The sequence below is a fragment of the Balaenoptera acutorostrata genome, chromosome 5 (genome assembly GCF_949987535.1).
Source record: "Balaenoptera acutorostrata chromosome 5, mBalAcu1.1, whole genome shotgun sequence".
NCBI lineage: Eukaryota > Metazoa > Chordata > Mammalia > Artiodactyla > Balaenopteridae > Balaenoptera > Balaenoptera acutorostrata.
In genome coordinates this window covers 76,357,414-76,380,127 of record NC_080068.1, presented here as the reverse complement: position 1 = coordinate 76,380,127, position 22,714 = coordinate 76,357,414, and the positions used below count along the sequence as shown (strand labels likewise).

The 22,714-nt window shown below is 35.6% G+C and overlaps 1 protein-coding gene across 3 annotated transcripts in view; it reads right to left on the bottom strand.

Annotated features, from left to right (window-relative positions):
* ATP8A1 (ATPase phospholipid transporting 8A1) overlaps positions 1-22,714 on the bottom strand; it is a 233,779-nt gene that overhangs the window by 154,152 nt on the left and 56,913 nt on the right. For 2 of the 3 annotated variants that reach the window (XM_007178756.3, XM_007178757.3), the window contains exons 6-11: positions 20,280-20,320; positions 14,068-14,141; positions 8,141-8,210; positions 6,428-6,555; positions 2,468-2,579; positions 955-1,120 (exon numbers count right to left, since the gene is read on the bottom strand). In XM_007178756.3, the coding sequence (XP_007178818.1) occupies positions 955-1,120; positions 2,468-2,579; positions 6,428-6,555; positions 8,141-8,210; positions 14,068-14,141; positions 20,280-20,320 (591 nt within the window). Of the gene's footprint in view, positions 1-954; positions 1,121-2,467; positions 2,580-6,427; positions 6,556-8,140; positions 8,211-10,768; positions 10,843-14,067; positions 14,142-20,279; positions 20,321-22,714 lie in introns of all 3 variants that reach the window. The other variant, XM_007178755.3, reaches the window with a different exon arrangement.

Here is a 22,714-nt window from a genome sequence, read left to right as displayed (position 1 = left end):
TAAGAAACAACTGAGAAAATCAGTTGTGATATAAAATTTTACTAGAACTTGTTTTCACACACTTGGAAATTAAGTATTTATTGGTTAAATGCTCATCAAAAGGAAATGTAAACTTACTTCCCAGAAATACTCAGTAAAAAGATAAATAATCCAAAAAGGAAACTACTTAATAGTACTTTCCCTAAGAAAAGTTGACTATTAAAACAGAATTCACTGCAGTCATGAGTTCAAATGAAAGTACATTCAATTTAGACACTTAAAAAACATGTAAAATACTTTTTGGTGCTTTAAATATACTCAGTCTGGGGCTTCCCTGGTGGCGCAGTGGTTAAGAATCCGCCTGCCAATGCAGGGGACACGGGTTCGAGCCCTGGTCTGGGAAGATCCCACATGCCGCGGAGCAACTAAGCCCGTAAGCCACAACTACTGAGCCTGCACGTCTGGAGCCTGTGCTCCGCAACGGGAGAGGCCGCGACAGTGAGTGGCCCCCGCTCTCCGCAACTGGAGATAAGCCCTCGCACAGAAACAAAGACCCAACACAGCCATAAATTAATTAATTAATTAATTAAAAAAAAAAGTGAACCATGGGAAGCTATCAGGGTTAAAGAAAAAAAAAAAGAAAACTCAGTCTGCTTTCTTTACCAGATAGCTATGTAACCACTTGTGTTAAAATATTTAAAAGAATAAATTAATAAAATTAAAATAATATTAATAAAATAACATTTTATACTACTTTAGAGTACTCACTATATTTTTAAGGATTCTGAAATTTTAGAGATTGTAACATTTTACTTACTTTTACTGGAAATTGCATTGAAAAATAAAGATTAAATGCCCAGTTATCTTGACAACAACGTTGTCTTTTTAGAAATAGGAAATTCCAAGATCAGTTGTGAAACAAATACATGTTTTAATGAAAGAAAAAATAAGTACAATAAGCACTTTAATGCTCACAGTTTAGATTGAGATACCAGTCCTTTCCAGAATGCCTTCGATTCCAAATGGCTGAGCCCACAGAACAGACAAGAGACATGGCAATCAAGATACAAAATAAAATCAAAATTTGTACATTTGTAATCCGTTCTACATTTGAGAGTTTAAGTGGTGGACTTGTTGAATTCTGTAAAAAGAAACAAAAGATGAGTAATAAGAAATGTGTACAAATGATCTAGTAATGTGTATCTAGTATTTTGGTGAGGATGACAAAGTCAGTCACAATTCAAAATCTACACATGGTTCAACACATGAGAATTATATGGAAAACAATCAGATGTAATAAGCTGTCAAAGGTTAACCACCTCTTTTCCTTCACTGTATCACCCAATCCTTTTTCTACGACGTAAAGCAGTAAGAAAGAAGGAAATAACATTCCTTTTGTAGACATGGCTTTTCCATTGTGGCAGGTAAGATGAACAATGCATTACCTGACTACCTAAGCAAACAGGGTAGACTACGGCATCTAGCATCTCAGCTCCTGAAGAGAGGCAGAGAAGGTGACCTATGTACCCACAGCCAGAGACCTGGAAATTCCAGACTATGAAGACAACATTTAAAGGATCTCTGGTTTCCAGATTTTTTGGTGGCATTTAGTAATTGTTTTACTAAACACAGCAGCAATCTAAGTAGTGCTGGCTATCAAGAATAACAGAGGCAAGTTTCCTGAGCTGTATTTAATGATAAAAAATGATCTGTGCTAACCACGGCATCCACATGACAGAAACTTAAATGTCAAAAATCAACATAAAATGATGATTTATAGAATTTATAGAATAGTTAGGGGTGGAATCATGAACAGCAGTCCTGCTTGCCTGTTGATAACATCTTTGTGCCTTTACAATGTACAAAGTTATCAGCCCTCAAAGCAGATTTTCATTTAGTACCTTAAAACTGAGTTTTCCACACCTACCTAACCACTGAACACTCATGGTATTATAATGTAGAGAAGGAGCATCCACAGGCATGTGTAAATGTTACAAGTGCTAGGATTAAAGCTGATTGAAAATGGCTTAACATAAAAATGCTGTGAAAAACAGTCAACATAATAGTTGACTATTAACAAACAGTTACAAGTTTTTCTTTCAATTTTATAAAAAATAAAAATAAGTTCTAAAATGTGATCATTGAAATAAAATGAAATTATAAGATAAATAATGCAGAGCACTCATCATTACACAGACAACTTTTGTCAATCACTGCAATAGTCAGTAAATGCTGCCAATGGACTGGTATGCAAAATCATTGGGTGTTCACACATTGGTGATCTCTGGTGGAACGTTCTAGTGTTCTTCCATGGAGTGAGCCATTTCATAGCCCCACTCACTGAAGAATGAGATCTGGATATAGAGTGTGGGGCTCAGGTATCTATGACAGATGATCTGCTAGGTTTAGGACTACAGCACCGAGACCTACAAATAGCGTATCTTCAAAAGACTTGGGTCCAAAAGGTTTTCATAGATAAAAATCCCACCTGCATCAGCTTGGTGTCATGTCCAGTGTAGACAACTATTCCATGAACCCACTGTGTATTTCTCAATTGAGCGCCTCGAAGAAGAATCTGATCTGCTCCCAGGGGAACAGTGCTATGACAGATTATGTTGACATTAGAAACGACATTTTCCAAAATGCTTAAGAATTCTACAGCCACTATATAGTTCCAAGAAAGGTCCTGTTATGAAAATAACCCTTCTTACATTTTACTTTTTTTCTAGAAAAGAAGTAATTTTCCTACCAATAAGAATAATCTTCTTACACAAGGACAGCTGGAGGGAAACATTTCAGTTGCTTCTTCTTACCACCAAAGCAGCCATTTCCTACAACTTCATTATCCAAGACAGTAGGCAACAGTATGGAATTCAGAGGCTCATTCGCAAACCTGTTGAAGACTTTTCCTGATTTAGCAAGTCCACTTAGGTTTCTGAGATATTTGAAAGTAGTGAGATTAGGGGATCTGTTCCCCCTCCTCCACCTTCCTTTAAATTAAAAATAGCTTTGTGCACAATAAAGGTTCAAAAAAATACACAAGGTAAGATAAATACACAGATCTCATCATATACTTGCACTGCCATCCCTGCCCTCCAGAGATTAAGTCTCTGTATTAAAATCTCTAGGACATTCATTTATTGTATTTGAAGATCAGTCTTCCAAGAACTGTGAATAAAATCGTAAGCATCTAAAAGTCTTAAACACTCCTCTGAAATGACAGCAAATTGAGGCTCTCCATTGCATATGATTTAAACTACATCTTTCATGAATAAGGGTCAAGCGGGGTCTTTCGTGGGTTTTTTGCAAGACTACCCACTATGGTAGGCTGTGGGTTGAAACAACCTCTCATAGAGCTATCAGAAGGCTACAAGCTATCGCAAATATAGTAGGATTCTTAATGGAAACGTACTACATAAAATTTAATGGCTCAGTAGTAAAATTCAATCACTACTGCTTCATTTTACTGATTAAAAAAAGCAAAAAAAAAAAGTCAAATATAAATAAAAATTCATAAAATAAAAATGCCAGAAAAAGGAAGAGGCAATTCCCCCAAGAAAAGTTTCCAGAAACACAGAATTTATTTGTCAGAGGACACAAATAGAGACTGAAGCTTTCATTTCTGGTGGATTTTTATAATCCAGTAGGTGTCTAAGGCTAGTAGTAGCTTGGGCCTGGGACCTTCTTTTAGGAACTACACAAATGTCACTGGCTCAGATGAAATCAATCTAGATAGATGGGTAATGACAGCACCTGAAGCCTTCTACTTAAGTAAGTAAATTCTTAGGAATTAGTGTATTTCAATTTAGTCAAAGAACACAGCAACGATACCTCTCATTCTTCATGTACAACAACATGCTTTTCAGACCCATCTTAAGATCTGGGGTGCACTTCAGGGGTGGGAGGAGTCCTCAGGCCTAAAGCAGGCTTCCAAGAAGTTCTTGGGAAGCTGCTGGATTATGCTCTGGGGCACATATGTGCCAACTGTTTCTCACATATCCAACGGGTATAACATGGCAACTGGCACCTCAGCATTTGTGCTGTGCATTGATCGGAATTAGCTACAAACTCTTCAAAAGAAAAAAATGCTTTTCAATTACAAGGACTCAACAAGAATCAGTTATTAGTTTTTCATCAGAGCTGGAATTCCAAAGTCTCTGGCATTAGACAATGACCCTCATCCTTAATGGCATCAAACTACATTCACTCTAAACTAAGGGGCTCTAAGAGCGCTGGGTATTCGCTGTAAAAGTCAAATGTGCTACAGGCACAAAGATATTGAAAATCTGTTTCCACCTTTCATGTAAATTGAAGCATATTATATAAATGCTATCTGTACCCCAAATCTTGGCACATACAAAGTTTCTCCTTCACTGTGTGGATGTGCTTGGCATCGATTTGCTGGGGAACTGATAAGAAATGGAAGCTGGCCAGTTAGGAACGTCAGGCTACAGAAACACATTACTTGTATAAATGTCCAAATCTATCATTAGTCTATGTTCATGGAAAGACCACTCTGTGAAAAATTTAGAACAATATATAATTACTTCAAAAATTACAGGAAAACTTTTGGTGGATCTGAATGAGGATGACAGTTCAGGGTACTCAAGTGTCCTTTAGAATTCAAATACTGTAATAATGGAATTACAAAATACTGAAAGCACTAATAATCTCTCAAGCTGGCGGCATGAGCTAGTGCGCTTAGCTGCATTTAGTTGGCCACTACAAATGCCTAGTAGGAAAGGAGAAGGGAAGCAGAGGAGACCCCACCCTTCCTGCCAAGTTCTGCCCCATTTCTTTGCTCCCCTCTGTAACAGAACTCCTTGAAAAAGTTGTCTATTTTTCAACTCTTCTTCTGTTATCTCAAACCCACTCTCATGAGGCTCTGCCTGTCCTAATAGAGTTCAAGGATATCCACTTGCTAGATCCAACTGTTAATTCTCAGACTCACTGTATTTGACTTCATGGTACTTGACCATAAGCAACATGTGATCCACTTTAGTCACTCCCTCTGCCTTGGTACGGTTTCTTCACTCTCTCGGTTTCCATGCTACCAACTTGATCTCAGTCTGTTTTGCTGGTAACTCCTCTCTTTCCAACCTTAACGCTGGCGAGTCTTAGGACAGCCCTCTCCACTTTTCTAACTATACCCTTTCACCCTTGGTGATGGCTTTAAATATCTATACCAACTACTTCCAAATTTATCTGATGAACCTGGACCTCTATCACAAATTCCAGGCTTATATGTTTAACTGCCTCCTGACGTCCCTGTTTGGACATCACAAACTTATTAAGTCGCAAACTGAACTGCTGACATTGCCCCTTGAAACACTCCAGTGGATCCCCATTTCACTCGGAATAACACCCTTACAATGGCCTACAAAGCCTTGCGTGGTCTGGCCCACTATTCTCTCTTAGCCCTTCTTCTACTACCCTCTTCCTTGGTCATTCCACTCCAAACACACTGGCATCTCTGCTGTTCCATAATTACTCCAGGCACTTTCCCACTTTCAGATGAGGTAACCATACAGCTAATAATTTGCACTGTCTATTCCTTCTGTCTAGAATCTTCTCCCTCCAGATATTCAAATGGCTGACTTCCTCATCTCCTACTCACCTTTGCTCAAATATTACCTTCTCAATGAAGCAACGTTTACCTTCTGCAACCTCACTAACTAAAAGTGATTCCCTCCCAAGAACTCCCAATCTCTTTTATCCTGGGCCATTTTTTCCAAAGCATTTATCACTTTCTAACATGGTATAACATTTTTTATTTGTCATTTTATTGTTTGTCTGTTTGCCCTTCCCTTACTGCAAGAAAGTTAGTCTCAAGGTCAGGCAGATTTGTCTTTGTCCATTGCTGTCTCCTTAACATCTGCAACTGGCCTGGCCTGCTGGGTACAGGTTGAATGGATATGATGGAAGAGGCAGGAAACAGGAGGGGAGGGGAGGGGAGGGGAGGGGAGGGAGAGAGGTAGGAAGCAGGTATAAAAGATGACTATAGATAACATGGCCTAGAAAAGAGCATATGCAATTACACAGAGAAGACAAGAAATTATCCAGCAAATTAACCCCTGTGGTAGAGTTTGAACTCCTTGAGGCATCTAGAGATTACAAGAAAGCACCCGCGCCATGGAGACCGACAGTTAAGCCTATAAGATAAGTATTCTGGCCAAAGAAGAAACCACTAAACAATGCGCCAGAAGCTTGACATATCTGTGAAAATATCCAACTCCTAGGCTGGCAGGAACCCTGGGGAAGTCTTCAGCTATACCATGTGTACAGGGTTAAGAGCATTTTCACAAAAGAACTCTGGGTAGAATACAGGAATGCTTAAGAAAAAGGGTTTGGGTTATCAAACTTAGAGTACAAGAAAATATGTACCTAGGTCAGAAATACCCTGCAACACAGTGACTTCCGTGTTTTTATGAAAACTGATTTTACATACCTGTGTCCATCAAGCCTTATGTTTCCAACAAAATCGTAGAGATGTCGGTTTGGACTTTCACACTCAATTCTGCCAGAAATTCTCATCAAACTGTCAATGTCTTTTATATCTGATGTTACTGGTAAGCCCTGTTTAGAAATTTTGAAATAAGCAAAGAAAATATTAAATAAGTTGTATGTGGGGGGGAGCAGGGAATTCTGAATTCATCCACGCCTTAAGATCTAAGAGATCCCACGGTTTTATAAGCAATTATCCCCCCCCCGTTGTCAAATCGAAATTAGGGGATACCTTCCTCTCTACTTGAACATATATGTTTTTAGCAGAACAGGGCAGCTTTTGTGAAAACTCTAAAATATCTTAAAGAGATTATAAACTAGCCTGCAAAGATATTTTGAAATAAGTCCTCAAAGAACTGTTTGCTTCCAAAAATAAAACTAATATTTAGCATTATACAGTCTAAATCTGTCTGCTGAATCTCAAAAAGGGAATGCAAAATAACAGAATCTATACCCAAAGACAGTAGTTATGTTTTTGTTCTTTTAGTTCACTGAGAAGGAAAACTCCAAAACAGTTCCTCCCTCTGGCCACCTACAACTGGCTGGAACTGAGCAGCCCTCACTTCCTGTGGCAGGTTGAGTTCAGGTGCTGTGAGGACAACCTGCTCCTACCACAACCCAACCTTCCCACGTGTCATTTTCACCATTTGTCTAGAACCCAAGAGAATACATTTTTTTAATGTCCCTTTTAAAACTTTAAAAACCTTACAGTGACTTTCTATTAGGAGTGGTATGAGACATAAATATAGAAATCTAACCAATTCCCTGAGATTAGTGAGAATTTTAGAACAGCAATGGAAACTGTGTCTTTTCCATATGGCAAAGCCAAATAATATGGACCAGGAGAACAGAAAAATAAATAAGCTAACACACGTGAAAGCACTTAGAGCTACTAATGCTATCATCAGAGTGTTGGCTATAACAGAAAATGTTAAAAATATTACAAAATAGTATCTATATGATGGACCACATTTAATTAGGCAAGTAAAACTGAATTTTCCATAATATTTAACTATTTCAGTTTATAAAACCACTTCATTGTGGCTCAATGAGAAAATATTTCCAAGTAGACAGAACTGCCTCAACTCAAGACAATAATACTAAGAAATAAAGCTATAGGGGTTCAGAATGAGCCTCCTCAAAACATGTCACTTTTGCATGAGGATTATTTTGAGCTAAAGGCAATGGAGATCCTGAGGGTTCAAGAGAAACTACTGTCCTTCCCTTAACTACCTAGAAGAATTTAAATTGGGGATTTTTCCCAGAGAAAAGTTATTACCAGAGATAAATTTTATTTAAGTGGACCCATCCATCTGGCAGGGCAAACATCTAATTACCAAACATCTGCTCTTCTTATCATCCTATGAATGACCCTCCTGTCCTTGGAAGCCCCAGGACCCTTATCCCATTCCTTCCTCAGAATGCCATGTATACCTCATTCTACCTTTCTGTTTCTGAGCCTCTCATGTATGTGGGGTTCCTGTATGTATGAAATTAAATTTGATTTTCTCCTGTTAATATGTCTCATGTCAATTTAATTCTTAGACCAGCCAGAAGAATGTAGAAGGGTAGAGGGAAGTTTTCTTCCTCCCCAGCAAAGCTCTCAATTCCATGTAAGAGAACAGCAATAATTATATACACCTATATTAGATCTTACCTGTCTAATTTTCAAGTTTGTTTCACCATCTAAGTTGGATGTTTCAATGTAGCACATGGCCTGGGGCTCACTGTTTTTTAAAATTGAAAAGCACAAAGATTTAGTGGGGGAAAGAGAGCATACTAATAACTTATTTAAATGTTCAGACTCACTGAAGCCTTTCATTCTAAACAAAGGTTTAGTCGCCTAGTTTCTTGATGTCTTTCATTCTAACCACAAAATGCTGTGAGGCAGACCCCATGCATGACAACTCATGGGTCAGATGTGAAGCCAGAAGGACCCCAAAGCAACTTCCTGACAATTATTACTGATCTTTAAGATAATGTAAATAGATTTGTCACATTTTACTTAAATTGTTCATCATATAGACACAACACAGACTGTATCTGAAACGTAAAGCAGTTTTGTGTCCATATGTATCTTTAGCTCAAAAATATCAAGTGAGATTTCATGCTCATAGCCCACATGTAAATTGATTAAGTGGTGGATTAGAAAATTCCAGATTATTGCTTCTATAAACTTGCATTTACATGTTCAGATTGTATTGTATTGCATTTTTAGAAAAGATGAATAGGATCGTATGAACCATAATATTTAAATTTTAAGGCTACTTTAAAAAACCTGTATGAACAGATTTTACAATGAAAGTGGATATACACTTTCTTCCTCCTATTTTTTGTTTTATTTCTTAAAGTTGCTTCAGAGATTTGCATGGCAGCAAAAGCTAAAACTAAAATTAGCCAACTTGGCTATGTTGCCCCTTGACCTGAACCTAGGAGATACATTCCATGGGTCCCCACCAGAGTGTTTTAGTCAAGTTTGGTACACAATGACTGGTATAAGGGGCCCATGCTCTCCAGTTTTATCACAGGTACACACCCGTGACTGTCGTATAACCTGACCCTTCACATGCTGACTTTGCTTGCTCAGCAGTTATAGACAGGTGAGTTTGCAGCCCAACTGTATAATTGATTCTCAGCTATAAGGAAAAGCATTTTGAAGTTAAATTAACCTTATTAGCACTTGCTTATATAAAAAGCCCAATTAACATCCTATAAATAATTATGAATGTAATTTCTCATAAGCATGGGTACTCACAGTTAGAAATTTCTAAGTCACAAACACCTGGAATTTTCTAATCAACTTCCAATTTGTACATGTGTAAAGCAAACGATTCTGAGTTTCAGAAATGAGCACACAGCTTAGTTTTATGGCTTGAAGATTTGTGAAAAGTACTGAAACACATGATCATTAATGAAATATTTTACAGATTCATTTTAAAGTAACTTTGCAAGTTCTTTAATTTTTCTCTATGGGCTTTTTTTTCTTCCATAAAGCCTGATACTTTTCCCCAACCAAGTTTTGGGAAAACAAGTTTTTCAATATTTATATTTTCACTCTATCAATTAAATAAGTTTTAATTTTTTATTACTGTCCTGATAGTAATTTGGTTTTGGCAATTGCTCCCAATTTGTAATTTACTTATGTATACATTTGAAATAAAAATGGTTTATAAAACCATTATAAAACACATCTGATAATACAGAAGCATGATGACAAACAAATGTTAAATGAACAATGCCAATTCCATATTTTGACAGTGAAATGCATTAAATTTCTACTGCTCAATATAACCAAGGCCATTCTCATATCAAAATAAGACTAACGTTCTAATTCTATCTTTTCTTCTCCCACAAAATAAGGTCCTTTTCTAGGACCTTAAATGGCTAGGAAGTTAGAAAGTTAAATAGCTGGCTTCTATTTGAAGTGGTGCAAATAAAATATACATCCAAATTCAGAACTTTCTTAATCTCTTAAGACAACTGTTACTGAAGCAGTTCTTGACAATGCTATGAAAAGGCAGCAAGAAGTCTCAGACAAGGAATCATGCTAGATAATAATTATTTCAGCAAATTATGATGACATTCAAAACACAAACTAGAGAAGGGCAAAGCAGGCTTTTTGATTAGTAAGTGGAAAAATGAAAGAAGATGCATATCACAATACGGACACTAGTAGACAGCTGAAATATATCCGAGTAACGTGCATTTTGTCACTAGTTGCAAGTGGGATAAAAACTGATCCCAAAGCATGCGGTACCAAATGTACAACATCCAGCTTTGTGCAGGGGGTCCTCTGTAAACCCTATACAAGCCCAAATTATAGCATAACTGCTGAAGGGATTCTATTGAACTTACAGAAAATTTCAAATTTAAGACGTTTAAAATTGTAAAAATTTCTCGATAACTGTCTTTCACGTAAATCTTAACATTGTGCAAAACAATATCCTGGAGAGGTAATAAATTAAGCCTTAGCATTTAGGCAAGTTGTTAAATATGAATATATCGTAATGATGCATAGGCAATTACAATCTACCTTTACTGGCATGGCTCAAGGACTCCGACTCCTATTGATAACAACAGGAGCTGAATTTGCCCACTTGAGGGAGGAACGTCAATCAACAATGTATTCAAAAAAGGCCTTTGAAACATCCATCACCAAGAAGTATAAAATGATTGTGTTTTAACGGAAGAGATACAGAGCTCAACCACCTCTGGGTGCAAACTGTGTTCTGGTGTAGGGTGAGGATCCACATACACACATCCTGTACAGCTCAGTGGTTCTAACCTTGAGGACAAGCTGATGAGATCTGCTGGGAGATGTTCCCCATTGGTCACTTTCACTATTTCCCCTACTGCCACCTACAGGTGGCAAAATAATTAAAACGGAAAAAAATGAATAACAGAGAAAAACAAACAAACAAATGGACAAAAGAGACAGAAAGTTTGAAATTATTATAGAAAATAATACATGTTAATAATAATGTCTAATGCCAATTTTTTCAAAACTCATTTTGATCAGGTCTAAAGGCACAAGAAAACAGAATATTTAAGGATCATTTATTTGCTTTTAAGCCCAATTTTCAATTTTTAATGCAGAAGCTTTTGAGTTCTAAAATTTTACTCACAAGCGTATCTTAGCAAATTAAATAAAAACATATTTTTCTATAGAGAGCTACTTTATCTTATAGATTTTCCTTTCTCCAATTCCTCACTCTCTTGCCATCTCTTACATGTCCACTCCTACCCAAGAAGAAAAGAAATAATGGTGGAAACTATTCTTAGGCTTTTGAGAAACAAAGTATACTATATTATTTCTCCCCCTACACCCACTCTAAAAAAAAAACTTTGTTAAAGTTTCCTGATTCCAAAACATTTTCAAAGTTAATTGCATAAATATCTTAATAAATTTAATGTAAAGCTGCAAAGGCATGGATCTTGGGAAGTTAGAAGTCATAACTGCAGCCTTTTGAATTACTTAATAATAAATAAAGTCTTGGTAATGAATTGTTTTGGGAGGGTAAGCCTTTGAATCCAGGAGAAAATTTTCAGAGAAGGTATGAAACAGACATGCCAGGAACCTGTTTGGAATTGAATTAGTAGCTTGAGTTCTTTTACTGTATTTTATACTTTCTAAACCCATACATGTATTTTTTGTTATATGGTAAAATTTCAGTTTCTTCATTTCAAAATGAAAATCAATGAAACACAGTAACTTTCAACCATGTTCATGCTTTAATTTCAAACTACTTCAAAGAACATGCAATATTAGCAATTAATAATTTTTTAAAAATCAGAAATTAAAATATCATAAACTGTTGTTTATGCTTTGTGCATTTAGCATGGTGCTCACTTACAGGTGAAAATCACCATGTCCTTATTTTGATAGTGGACAGTGTAGTATATTGAAGATACTAGATTAGAAGTTAGGTATTCCGACCCTGACCTAGTCACTGGCTAAAGTGAAATGACTAAAAATAAGACTTAAAGTCAAAATTCCTCTTTCTGTTAAATGATGGCAGAAGCTTCTACCTACTTCTTAAGGCTAATGTAAGTTCAAAAGAGCCAAGTAATGCAAAAACCTTTCGAGAAAAAAAAAATTTTAAAAACCAACAGAAAACCCCCTGAAAGGTGGTAGTTTTGCCACTTGGATAGAAATATTTAACAGCACAAGCTTTATACTTTACTTTGATTCTATTATAACGAAAAGCAATGAATCAGGTATCTTTAATTTTTAAATGATTATTTTAATCATCTTTGAAGAAGTTAATCATGGTGGAGGCTACATTAAGATACAGAAACTATTCTCATCTACCATTACTGATAGTCACCAGTAAATGTTTTTAATGCTGAGAAAATAAATCCTGTAAAAATGTTCTAGAGTTTAAGAAATACAAGCACAGAGCTTATTGGGAGTCCGGATTGGACAGAGGCAGATAAAAAAAATTTCGAAAACTTTCAACTTAGAATTAAATATAAAGTCAAGGCAGTATAGTCAATTACCTTCATATTTTTGAGCATAAAAAATGAAAATTATAATTAATGTTTCAGCATATGATGGTCTTTATGGTAAGTTATGTCTCTATGAAAAGTTTAATCAGAAAAATATCAATAGTTTCTTAAATTGCTGGAACGCTTAACTATCCTTTTGAATTTTGTTATATGACATTCAGATGGTCCATCATCCATTAAATTTATCAAACTTTTACTTAGTATCACCAAGTGTACATCATTCTGTTGGTTAGCCATTCTTAAAACTAAAATGAAAGATTATCAATTTAAACAGAAAGGAGAATCAGGGAATATCAGAGTTTGATCATTTAATCCATCTTCCTCACTTTAAAAGATGTGAACTCAAAGGTCTGAGAGATTAAGTATTTCGTTCAAAATCACTACGCCAGAATAAGAACCCTGGCGTTTGCCTCTTAAGCAAAGCTTGCTGGGACCTGAAACAATGACAGTAAGTTCACTGTTGACTCATTCTCACAGGGACCGTTACCTTCACCCTTCAGTTTTAGAAACTTGCCCTGATAAAGCTAGAAGCAAAGGGAACTAATAGCAGAAAGGTTGGTTTAAAAACCAACCTATTAACTTTAATCTTTCTGGGGAAAAAACCCTATAGGTAAGTAGCACCAAAAGCTCCCAACTATAAAATATGAAAATATAACTACCTGTAGTTACTTCAACTACCTGTAGACTTACTTCTATAAATATCTGGCGAACTCTTAATTGCTCAATTAAGTTTCACTAACTTGTCATAAATTCAATCAGTTTAAATAATGACCTGATCAAGCAGATTTTGAAAAAAAGGACACGTTCATATTTATATGTGGATTTTACAAATAAAACTGTCCAAGGAAATGGTGATAAACAACCTCTAAAATAGTAAAAACATTTTTCTTAATTTATATTAGGACTAGTTTTACAGTTTTTAAACCTAAAACCATTTGAAATTCACATTCTTTAAAGTATAACAGTGCCATATGTTCTGAATACTAATTCATGACTATCTTAAATATGAGCAAAACAAAAATTATCTAAATTCAGTAATGGAAAGATCTTAAAAGAAAGAGCGAAGTGCTTTAATTTTTTTGTTGGAAGAGTACAATATTTCAAAAGATATGATGATAAAAAAGAAATCATTTATCCATTTTCTTTTACCAATGCACCATAAAGACTGAGAAACGTGGAGGGATACACGAATGCATCATAAAGGAATTTATCGTGAACAACGATTGCAAGATAAAATCAACAGAACCCAATCCATGTATTATATAAAATAAATGATAGGAAATCTTACAAGAGTTAGTAGTCTACACAAACAGATATGGATACATCCACAGGGAGAGTAGACTCTTAACTGTAATTATAATTTCTGAATTATAAAGTATAGTACCTATCACTTATTCTATATGGCAAACATGAAAGAGTCCTTTAAATCCAATCAATTTTTAACATTTAATTCAAAATCATTAGAGAGGTTTAAAATTCTTCGTTTATTCCTTATTTCCTTGGATAAATCACAAGGTCAATGCAGGGTAGAGAAACCATCCTCTACACTGTTTGAGCATCAGTAGGTATCTCTACCTTGATGAGAGAAGTACAGTGTCAGCAGGTATATACTCTTTGCCTTTTATTATAACTATATCTCCAACATTTACCTGAAAGAAAACTGGGAATCGGTTAATTATCTGCATTGAAAATAGTTACAAATATACAACCCATTGTATTTAAGCATAGAATACAGTAAAAATGGTTATTGGTAAACAAGAACCACTTATCTTCACAAAATGGCATAAAATTATTTAGGAGTGAGGCCAAGGATGGGGCAATCCTTCAAAAAACAAACATTGTATCTTTATTGTACCAGCTATATAACTTAGCTTAATAAAAATAAATTTTATCCATTCTGTCCACTTAATTGGCATCTCATCTTCTCATTATTCTCTCCCTATGACATAAAAATAAAAAGGAGGAATTTACCAAATGAAATCTTCACCCTGTTTAAGGAAATCTCAAAACTACTGGAAATACTATCATATATATATATATATATATATATATATATATATATATATATATATATATATATATATGATACTACTCCTCAGATGACCTTAGTTATAATTCATAATTTAGAGAGGAAGAAAATGAGTCTTAGATTCTAAGTTATTTCCCAAGATCACAGAGGAAGAGCTTAGACTCAAATCCACATCTGACTGTCTGAAAAGCCTGATTTTGCATAAGCAAATATAATGAAATGATCATTGTATTTTAAATTAAAAAAAAAAAAAAACCAGCTTAGTCTCTTTCTCATTTTACTGTTAGCATTTTTGTGAGCATGGTCTGAAGACAAATTAAAGATAAACTATGTCCAGAAACTTAGAAGTAATTTAAGGGATAGGTTTGTCACAGAGCTTTTGGCAAACTAGTTAACAAGTTGGCTTGCTGACCAAGTTCAGCAAGTTACACTGATGGCCACGCTCCCATTATATTATGAAAGTTGCCCTCACTTTTAGTAGCCAAATGAACCTAAAAGCACGTTTTAATAATTAATCAGGAAAAGAAAAGCCCTTTTTTGGGGGGGGGAGCTTAAAGCCTTTTCGTTCTCTCCCCTCCCTAATTTTCCTTGAACCCCAAAATAACACTTTACTTGAGGGGGGGGAGAGAATGATGTCTTCAGTGGGAATCACAGTATGAGACAGCCCACTGTGGTTTACTTATATACTGGGGGAGGAACAGGTTAGGCAAGGTTGGAGGGGACCTTCTCATCTGTGGTATGTATGCTGCTTATCCAGGTAGGGAAACTCTGAATGCCTTGATTTGAAAGAGATTTATTTCAGATGAAATCTGGATTATCTGAAATTGACAAATTGTCAGGGATCTTGGAATTGAACACCCCCTTCCTCAAAAAAGGGCAAACTGGGAAAATAAAAAAACAGCGAGTGTAGGTATAAACTAGCCCTTACAATAATGTGTTGTGGTAGTATTCTGATAGCACCCACTGAAAGCAAGATAAAAAGAACAAAGTTCTCTGCAGCCAGAGCACTTAGAGAGAATGCTACCCAGGTTACCATTTAATTGCTCCTTGATCACCTCCTGTGTATTAAGGTTTGCTCTCCAATCAGACTGTATGCTTTATAAAATCAGGATCATATTTGTCTGTATTACATCGTTAGGGATTTTCATAAGTCTGTTAGAGTCTAATTGTACAGTTTTCCAACATTTTATTCATTGGAAGACAAAAGAAAGCCTTACGGTTATTAAACTGAAGACTAAAAGAAAATATTAGCCTCTTATATGGTCTAACGGGTTCCCGCAGTGGCTTCGGAAAACCAAGGGCTCACTGAATGCTAAAGTAGTTCTCACAGCACTGTGAGGAGAGCAGGGAACTTACCCCCTCCTTCTGATGCCTATGTTTTAGCTTACTTTCTCAAACACCTCTTTCTTTTTGGGTTCTGAGCTCCTAACGTGGCATTCATTCCCGTTTCCAGCCTGGTGTGTGCATGGGAACAGACAAGAGAAAGTCAAGACGGCAAAAATTCTTTGACCACGTGTTCTAGTTGGAGGAACATTATGACAAAGCAGTTTTAGTCCCCAAAATACTGAAGTTAAAAAAATATTTAGGGCTTCAGCTCACTACCTCGAGGCTTCTGAAGTCATTGACATTAGTAATTACAATTGAGGATTATGAAAAAGGGTAAGCTTATTAAGCTGCAACAGACTGACTGAAAATCTGATTTGTCCAATTGCAGGCCCCAGCATATTTATTTATATTTTTACTGAGGAATTTTTGTAGATGTGAATTCTTAATCCAGAGAAATTTATTTCATGGTAGAAACTTCATGCATTAAAGCAGCTCTATAGAGTGACTCTTACACATGCAGGCAGCCCTACCACTCCATGTTTTTCTACAAAACCAGAAAAATGTGTCGATTCTAAGATTCTTCACCTAAATTCTATCCTAAGCAACTATCTCAAAAACATATGAACAGTCTCAGCTGCATCTCAATCTTAAGAACTGATCTTTGTGGTAATGAAGACAGCTGTTTACTTTCAAGAGTGGGGACGCAATGCCTTGTATAGGGCCTTTTTTTTTTCATTTTTATTGGAGTATAGTTGATTTACAATGTTGTGTTAGTTTCAGGTGTACAGCAAAGTGAGTCAGTTACCCATATACATATATCCACTCTTTCCTAGATTCTTTTCCCATATAGGCCATTACAGAGTACTGAGTAGAGTTTCCTGTGCTATACATATACAGTAGGTCCTTCTTAGTTATCTATTTTATATATAGGGCTTTGTAATTGTAACACTTTCTCAGAAAACCAGATACTGGCAACTTAATCTCGTGCAACAGATCAGTAACTGGAGGGATGAATGGTTAGTGTCTGGGAGCTGAATGAAGTCTGCCCATCTGTGAATGGCTGGATGGACCCTGCAAATTTTTAGGTCCTTTGAGAAACATTAAAAAGCAGCCTCAGTAGCCACACACTCAGAAAGACCAAGAAAGAGAGAACCATGAACTAAAGCCCATTTGCACTAAGGTGTATCATATTACTTTGGCATGTGAATCAGACTGTTGGTTTTGGTTTATTGATTTTATTTTTAAATGCACAAAATATTACATAAGCTAAAGAAAAGACTTGCCTTACAATCTGGCTAACACAACAAGCCAGCCTGCTTTCACACCTGTCCACTTAGTGTTCAATAAACCATTTCTACATAGCCAGCATCTTAGTGTACACCATCCCATTCTTTTCACCTCCGATTATTCTATGACACAGGAATCCTCATATGTCCTGCTTGCTATTGTGAGCTCACTGCTTGGCACATACACCCAATAAGTATTTGTTGAATGATGGTATAAAATTTTTCTGTGTTGCTACAGTATTTGAAATGACAGCTTTTACTTGTCACAAAATATACTAGAGCGTAGAATGTCATAATTTATTTATAAATGCTCTTTCTATTGTTGGATATACTCATATTCTAACTTTTCACTGTTACAAATAATGTTAATTGATAATTATTATACACGTACAGGTATCTCCCTACTTTATGATTATTTTCTTGGGATAAATTCCCAGAACCCTTTTTTTTTTTTTTTGTGGTTGTCAATATGAAGACCTAAATTGCTAATCCACAATAGTATGTGAATAAAATACTTCATAAAAATTCTGAAATACAAGTTTTTTTCCTTGACTAGATAGCAAACGAGGCCTCAATACCGTTTAAATTTGCAACTTTTATTATTAGGTTGAATATTATACTGAGTCTGGTTGCTTATTATATTTTTTCTTACTTTTTGCCAACTTATATTTCCTATCTAGATAACGATTTCAATCTTTCGTCATACTTGGTGCAAATATTTCTATATTCTCTCTGCTTATTTGTGTGATGTGTACTAGTTTTAAATTTTATATAATCAAATTCCATAGATCCTTGAGATTTTGATCTTGTTCCCCTCCAAATATTTATTAAGGTCTTTATTCTATTTGTATGTTTTTCAAAAACAATGTTTCAACATTTTCTTCTAGCCAGTTGAAATTTATTTTAGCACAGGCTGTGTCTTAGATATAAACTGTATTATTCCTGAAACTGCTAATCTGTGGTCCCAACATGATTTACTAAATAATCCTTTTGTCCATGATTTTTGCCTCCTTTATCAAATATTAAATAGGCTTTATTTCAGGGCATCCTATTCTATTTTATGCTTTTCATCGATGTATATTTTTGCAACAGATTCCTGCTGTTTTAATAACTTTTGCTTACCATTTTACTTATATTTAATCCTTGCACACTGTTCATTTTCCAAAATATTCTATTTTCTCAACTGTTTATTTTTGAAATTACAATGAATAATTTAGTCAACTCTTGAGGAAAAAAAAAAGATAATTTCCCTGATTATACTACATCATTACTTTTGAACAAGTGGTGCTGTTTTTCTAGGAATATTACATATTTGTCTATTTTTGTGAAACCTTAACACCTAAAGTTTTTATGTTTTCTTTACAATGGTCAGATATATATTTCAGGTTTATCTGTAAGCATCCCACATGCCACCAGGAATGAGATCTCTTTTTCACTGTATTTTTCTACATTGCTATTGCTGAAAAGAGTGATGTCAATTTCAGAATATTTATCTTGAATTCATCACTGAACCAACTTTTATTAATTCTAATTAATTAAGTATCTACTTCTAGTTATTAAGTAACATCAGCTCATTTTGGCTGGATGATTTTCGGCAACACCTTAAATTCCACCCCTCTGTATCTCGAAGTGGGATGTTCAGGGAAAATGTGGCACTCGTCTCCAAGACAACTGAGAATGCTCTCTCTATGGAAAATCATGGGCTGGTAATTTAATTTTTTTCTCCGTGAAAAATTGAAAAAGTAAGTTAAAATAATCCAATCAATCTTGGAATAATGACGGTCGACTATTTGGAAAATAAAACATTTTAACAGGTTAATTTTAGGGTGAACTAGTAGATGGTTATCTCCTGACTTTACAACTGTTTATTTTCTAAGCAAGCACTCTAGGTAAGAAGAAACTGATATCAATTTATTAGGATATGCATGTATGTTAATTACCCTGACAAACCTAGTAAATGAAACACATTTATAATAAAATTCAATTTATCATACTTGATTATACCCTACTTGTCTTGGCTCTAAAGTGTTTAAATCCACAAGTACTATACAAGAGCATAAAAGAAACTTCTTTTGAAACAGTAAATTGAGCTTTTTTGTTTTTTTTATCTTGCTCTGAAAAAGAGGTGACTATCACAGAAATAAGGAAAGCACAAAGTATTTTCCTCTATGTTACTTTCATGTCAAAGACCAGAGAGAGAGGGTAGTGAGTTTTCAAATATCCAGAAAAGGAGATGTCAATCTCTCTTCTGGGTACTGATTTAAAATAAACAAAGATGTAATTAATTCAGGATGAATCCTGTTCCCTGTGGGAATACAAGCTGACTATGAATATCTCAAGGTAGAATCAGGGCATGGCCTTTAACTGGGAAATACTGGAGTGCAAATAAACTGAGTGTGGGTTACACCTCCGTTGTACTAGCAATCTCAGAAAACAAAGTCCCCTGGGTAGAATGGCCTCGCCTCCGAAACTCTCTCACCAAGTTACGAAGGTTATTCTCTTGTGGATGACTGGCGATTAAATGGTCTTCCAGAACTAAGGAAGAACTAACAATCATTGCTTACCTTTTGAAATTGAGGTCTGAAAAGCATATGAACCCTTGGATAACACTTGCTAAATTATGACTCAACTCACTAACTGCCATGTTAGAGCTCCTATGAGCAAATTAACTTCTTGATGGAACTGATTTCCAGCTCATTAGAAGATGATATTTAATTAGTAAGACATTAAAAAAAAAATTAGCAGTGTGTAAATGCGATTAGTCATGATAAGTAAAGTATACAAATGTGAACTATCAGAATCTAATTTTTGTTTTACTTGGACAGTAGATGATTAAAGCAAAAAATTACAACACAAAACAGTCCATGGTTAAGTGAAATCTATGAAAACAGTACTCAAAATATACTATGAAAGGAACAAAAAGTTCTAAATACTACTTTAAGGTAATAGTCTTTCTAATATATTGCAAATTATTAAATGGAAGTGACTAACTGAAGATTCCATGTATGTTTACAACATTAATTACTAAATAGCTTTCATATCAGTGGAATCTTTGACATTTGCTTATATTATATATAAAAATTACATCTACTAGAGTTACCTCTATGCATTTCTTCTCCTGTAACAAAATAAAAATCAATGCATACCTTTTCCCAGTGCACAATTTCCCAAGCACCACTTCTCAAAACTGGAAAGAGAAAAGGTGACAGTTTTAAGAATATTTTTACTACTTATCAAAAGCATACCTCTGATGAAATGATCATTTTAAATGAATAGCTTCAATAAATTAACTGGTGGTAATTTTTATAGGTTTAAAAACCAATTATGACAGCAAAGATATATAAAATTACACATAGAAACAACCAATGAACATTTCAGATCTCAAAATAAAATACTATTTTATCTCACTGGCGTTGCCAAGGGCTTTCATCAGCACACAGAGGAATTACAGGGGTTGGCTGGAGAAGAAAGCCACAAAAATGCTTGACAAAGGGAGTAACAAGCTTAAAAAAATTTCAGAAGCCATAACAGTAGCAATGTTAAAAAAGAAAAAAAAAAAAAGATTTACAAGCACAGCAGGAATGGATTTCAAACTCGGTAGTAAAAATTTAACACATAAACCAGTAGATTAAAAAAATCTGTACCTTTAGCTTTAAAATAATGCAAAATAGCAAATGTTTCTATATTTGGTTTACTGAGAAGAAATAAAAGAAGAGGCTACAATTAAATTATGATTGAGGGGTTGATATTTCTCAGTGTTTTATTACTGCTTTGCAACAGTAAAGTTACTCAGTATACCTTTCTTTTACTCCTGCAGTGTGTCAGTGGCATAATACTGAATATGTCAGTAGACAGTAGCAGATAAAACAAAACAAAAAAGAATAATGTGAAGTAGATAGCACAGCATGCAGTACTTAAAAGGATTAAGTCAAGGTCAGTCAACAAATTATCCTCACAGTAAATTCCATGAGGGCAAGCTAATATTTACTTTGTTTAACACAATATTCTCTGGAAACAGTACAGTACCTGGCACAAAGTAGCTACTGGGTAATATTTGCAAGATGAATAATTTACAGGCACAAAAACATTAGATTCAGTTCCTTTTGATGTTAGAAGAGATGAAGGCTGAACCCTCTTAAGTAAATCACGATGATGATAATCCCCAAAATGTGCAATAGCAAATCTAACACTAATTACATACCAACAGGTCTGGAAACCAGTGTTACAATATAAATTATTTTAATCTAAATATAATCTCTTTGTGTTCCAAAATTCCCTGAAGCCAGGGGCTGTGTCTTATTCATTTCTTTATCTTTAGCACTTCACAGCACTCCTGGCCCACAAGACACTCCAGCGCTAGTTAAACAGATGAATAAATGCAACAAGGAATATCTTGCAGTGAATTTTGGTGAATCAACCTCATTAATTTAAATAATAATTCCAAGATGAGGAGCTAACACTAAAGTATTTCCAGTAACTATATGACTAAGTTAAAATTCCAATTTTGACAGCATTCATACAGCTAGGGGTGAAGGATCTGAGCACCAGGCATCTAAAACTGATCCCTATATTCTAATACACAAAACTCTAATGCCTGTAGAGTTCATCCAAACTGATGCCAGGAGTAAAACTGCTCCTGGATGTTGCTCCCGGAGTACAAGGGGTTCAGAGCGTGACACTTAAGAGTAAAAAAGCCCTTGGGGAAGTGACTTCCCTGGTGGCGCAATGGTTAAGAATCCGCCTGCCGATGGTGGGAACATGGGTTTGAGCCCTGGTCCGGGAAGATCCCACATGGCCCAGGGCAACTAAGCCCATGCACCACAACTACTGAGCCCGCGTGCCACAACTACTGAAGCCCGTGTGCCTAGAGCCCATGCTCCACAAGAGAAGCCACCGCAATGAGAAGCCCGCGCAGCGCAATGAAGAGTAGCCCCCGCTCGCCGCAACTAGAGAAAGCCCACATGCAGCAACGAAGACCCAACTCGGCCAAAAATAAAAAAATTAAAAAAAAAAAAAGAACAAATGAGAGCATTTCGCCCTTTAATCACTTAACCCAGTGACTACAATATTAAGTACTCAGCAAGGAGTGCTGGCAAAGTGCTGTTCAAATCTGCATAACTGACTGATGGGGCTAAAATTTGCATAAATTTAAATTAGAAAAAAAAATCCTGTTCAATAGTATCTGGAGCTCTTTATTGCCGTTTATTTTCTTCTAATCCCACCTCATACGAGTAAACATTCCCACATTGCAATACTTGGGTTTTTAAAAATCAGTTTCCAATATTTCTAAAACCAAGAGGTTTGACATGAAAATGAAGACTTCAGGCTTATCAGGGGAGCTCAGTCAATTACCGCACTATGACGTGTGGCTTGGACAGCAGTGGCCACCTCTTTCGATGGGGCTCACCACTCCATCACCACGCTTGTTTGTGGTTTCCTGCTGCTTTACAGGCAGCCTACTTCCCTGTCCTGTATTTAGGACACCTGCCTGGCTCACACTCATGAGCTTTTCCTTCGTTAATTGAAGTATAACTTACAACAAAGTGTATAGACCTTACGTATTCCGTTCAATGAGTTTTTT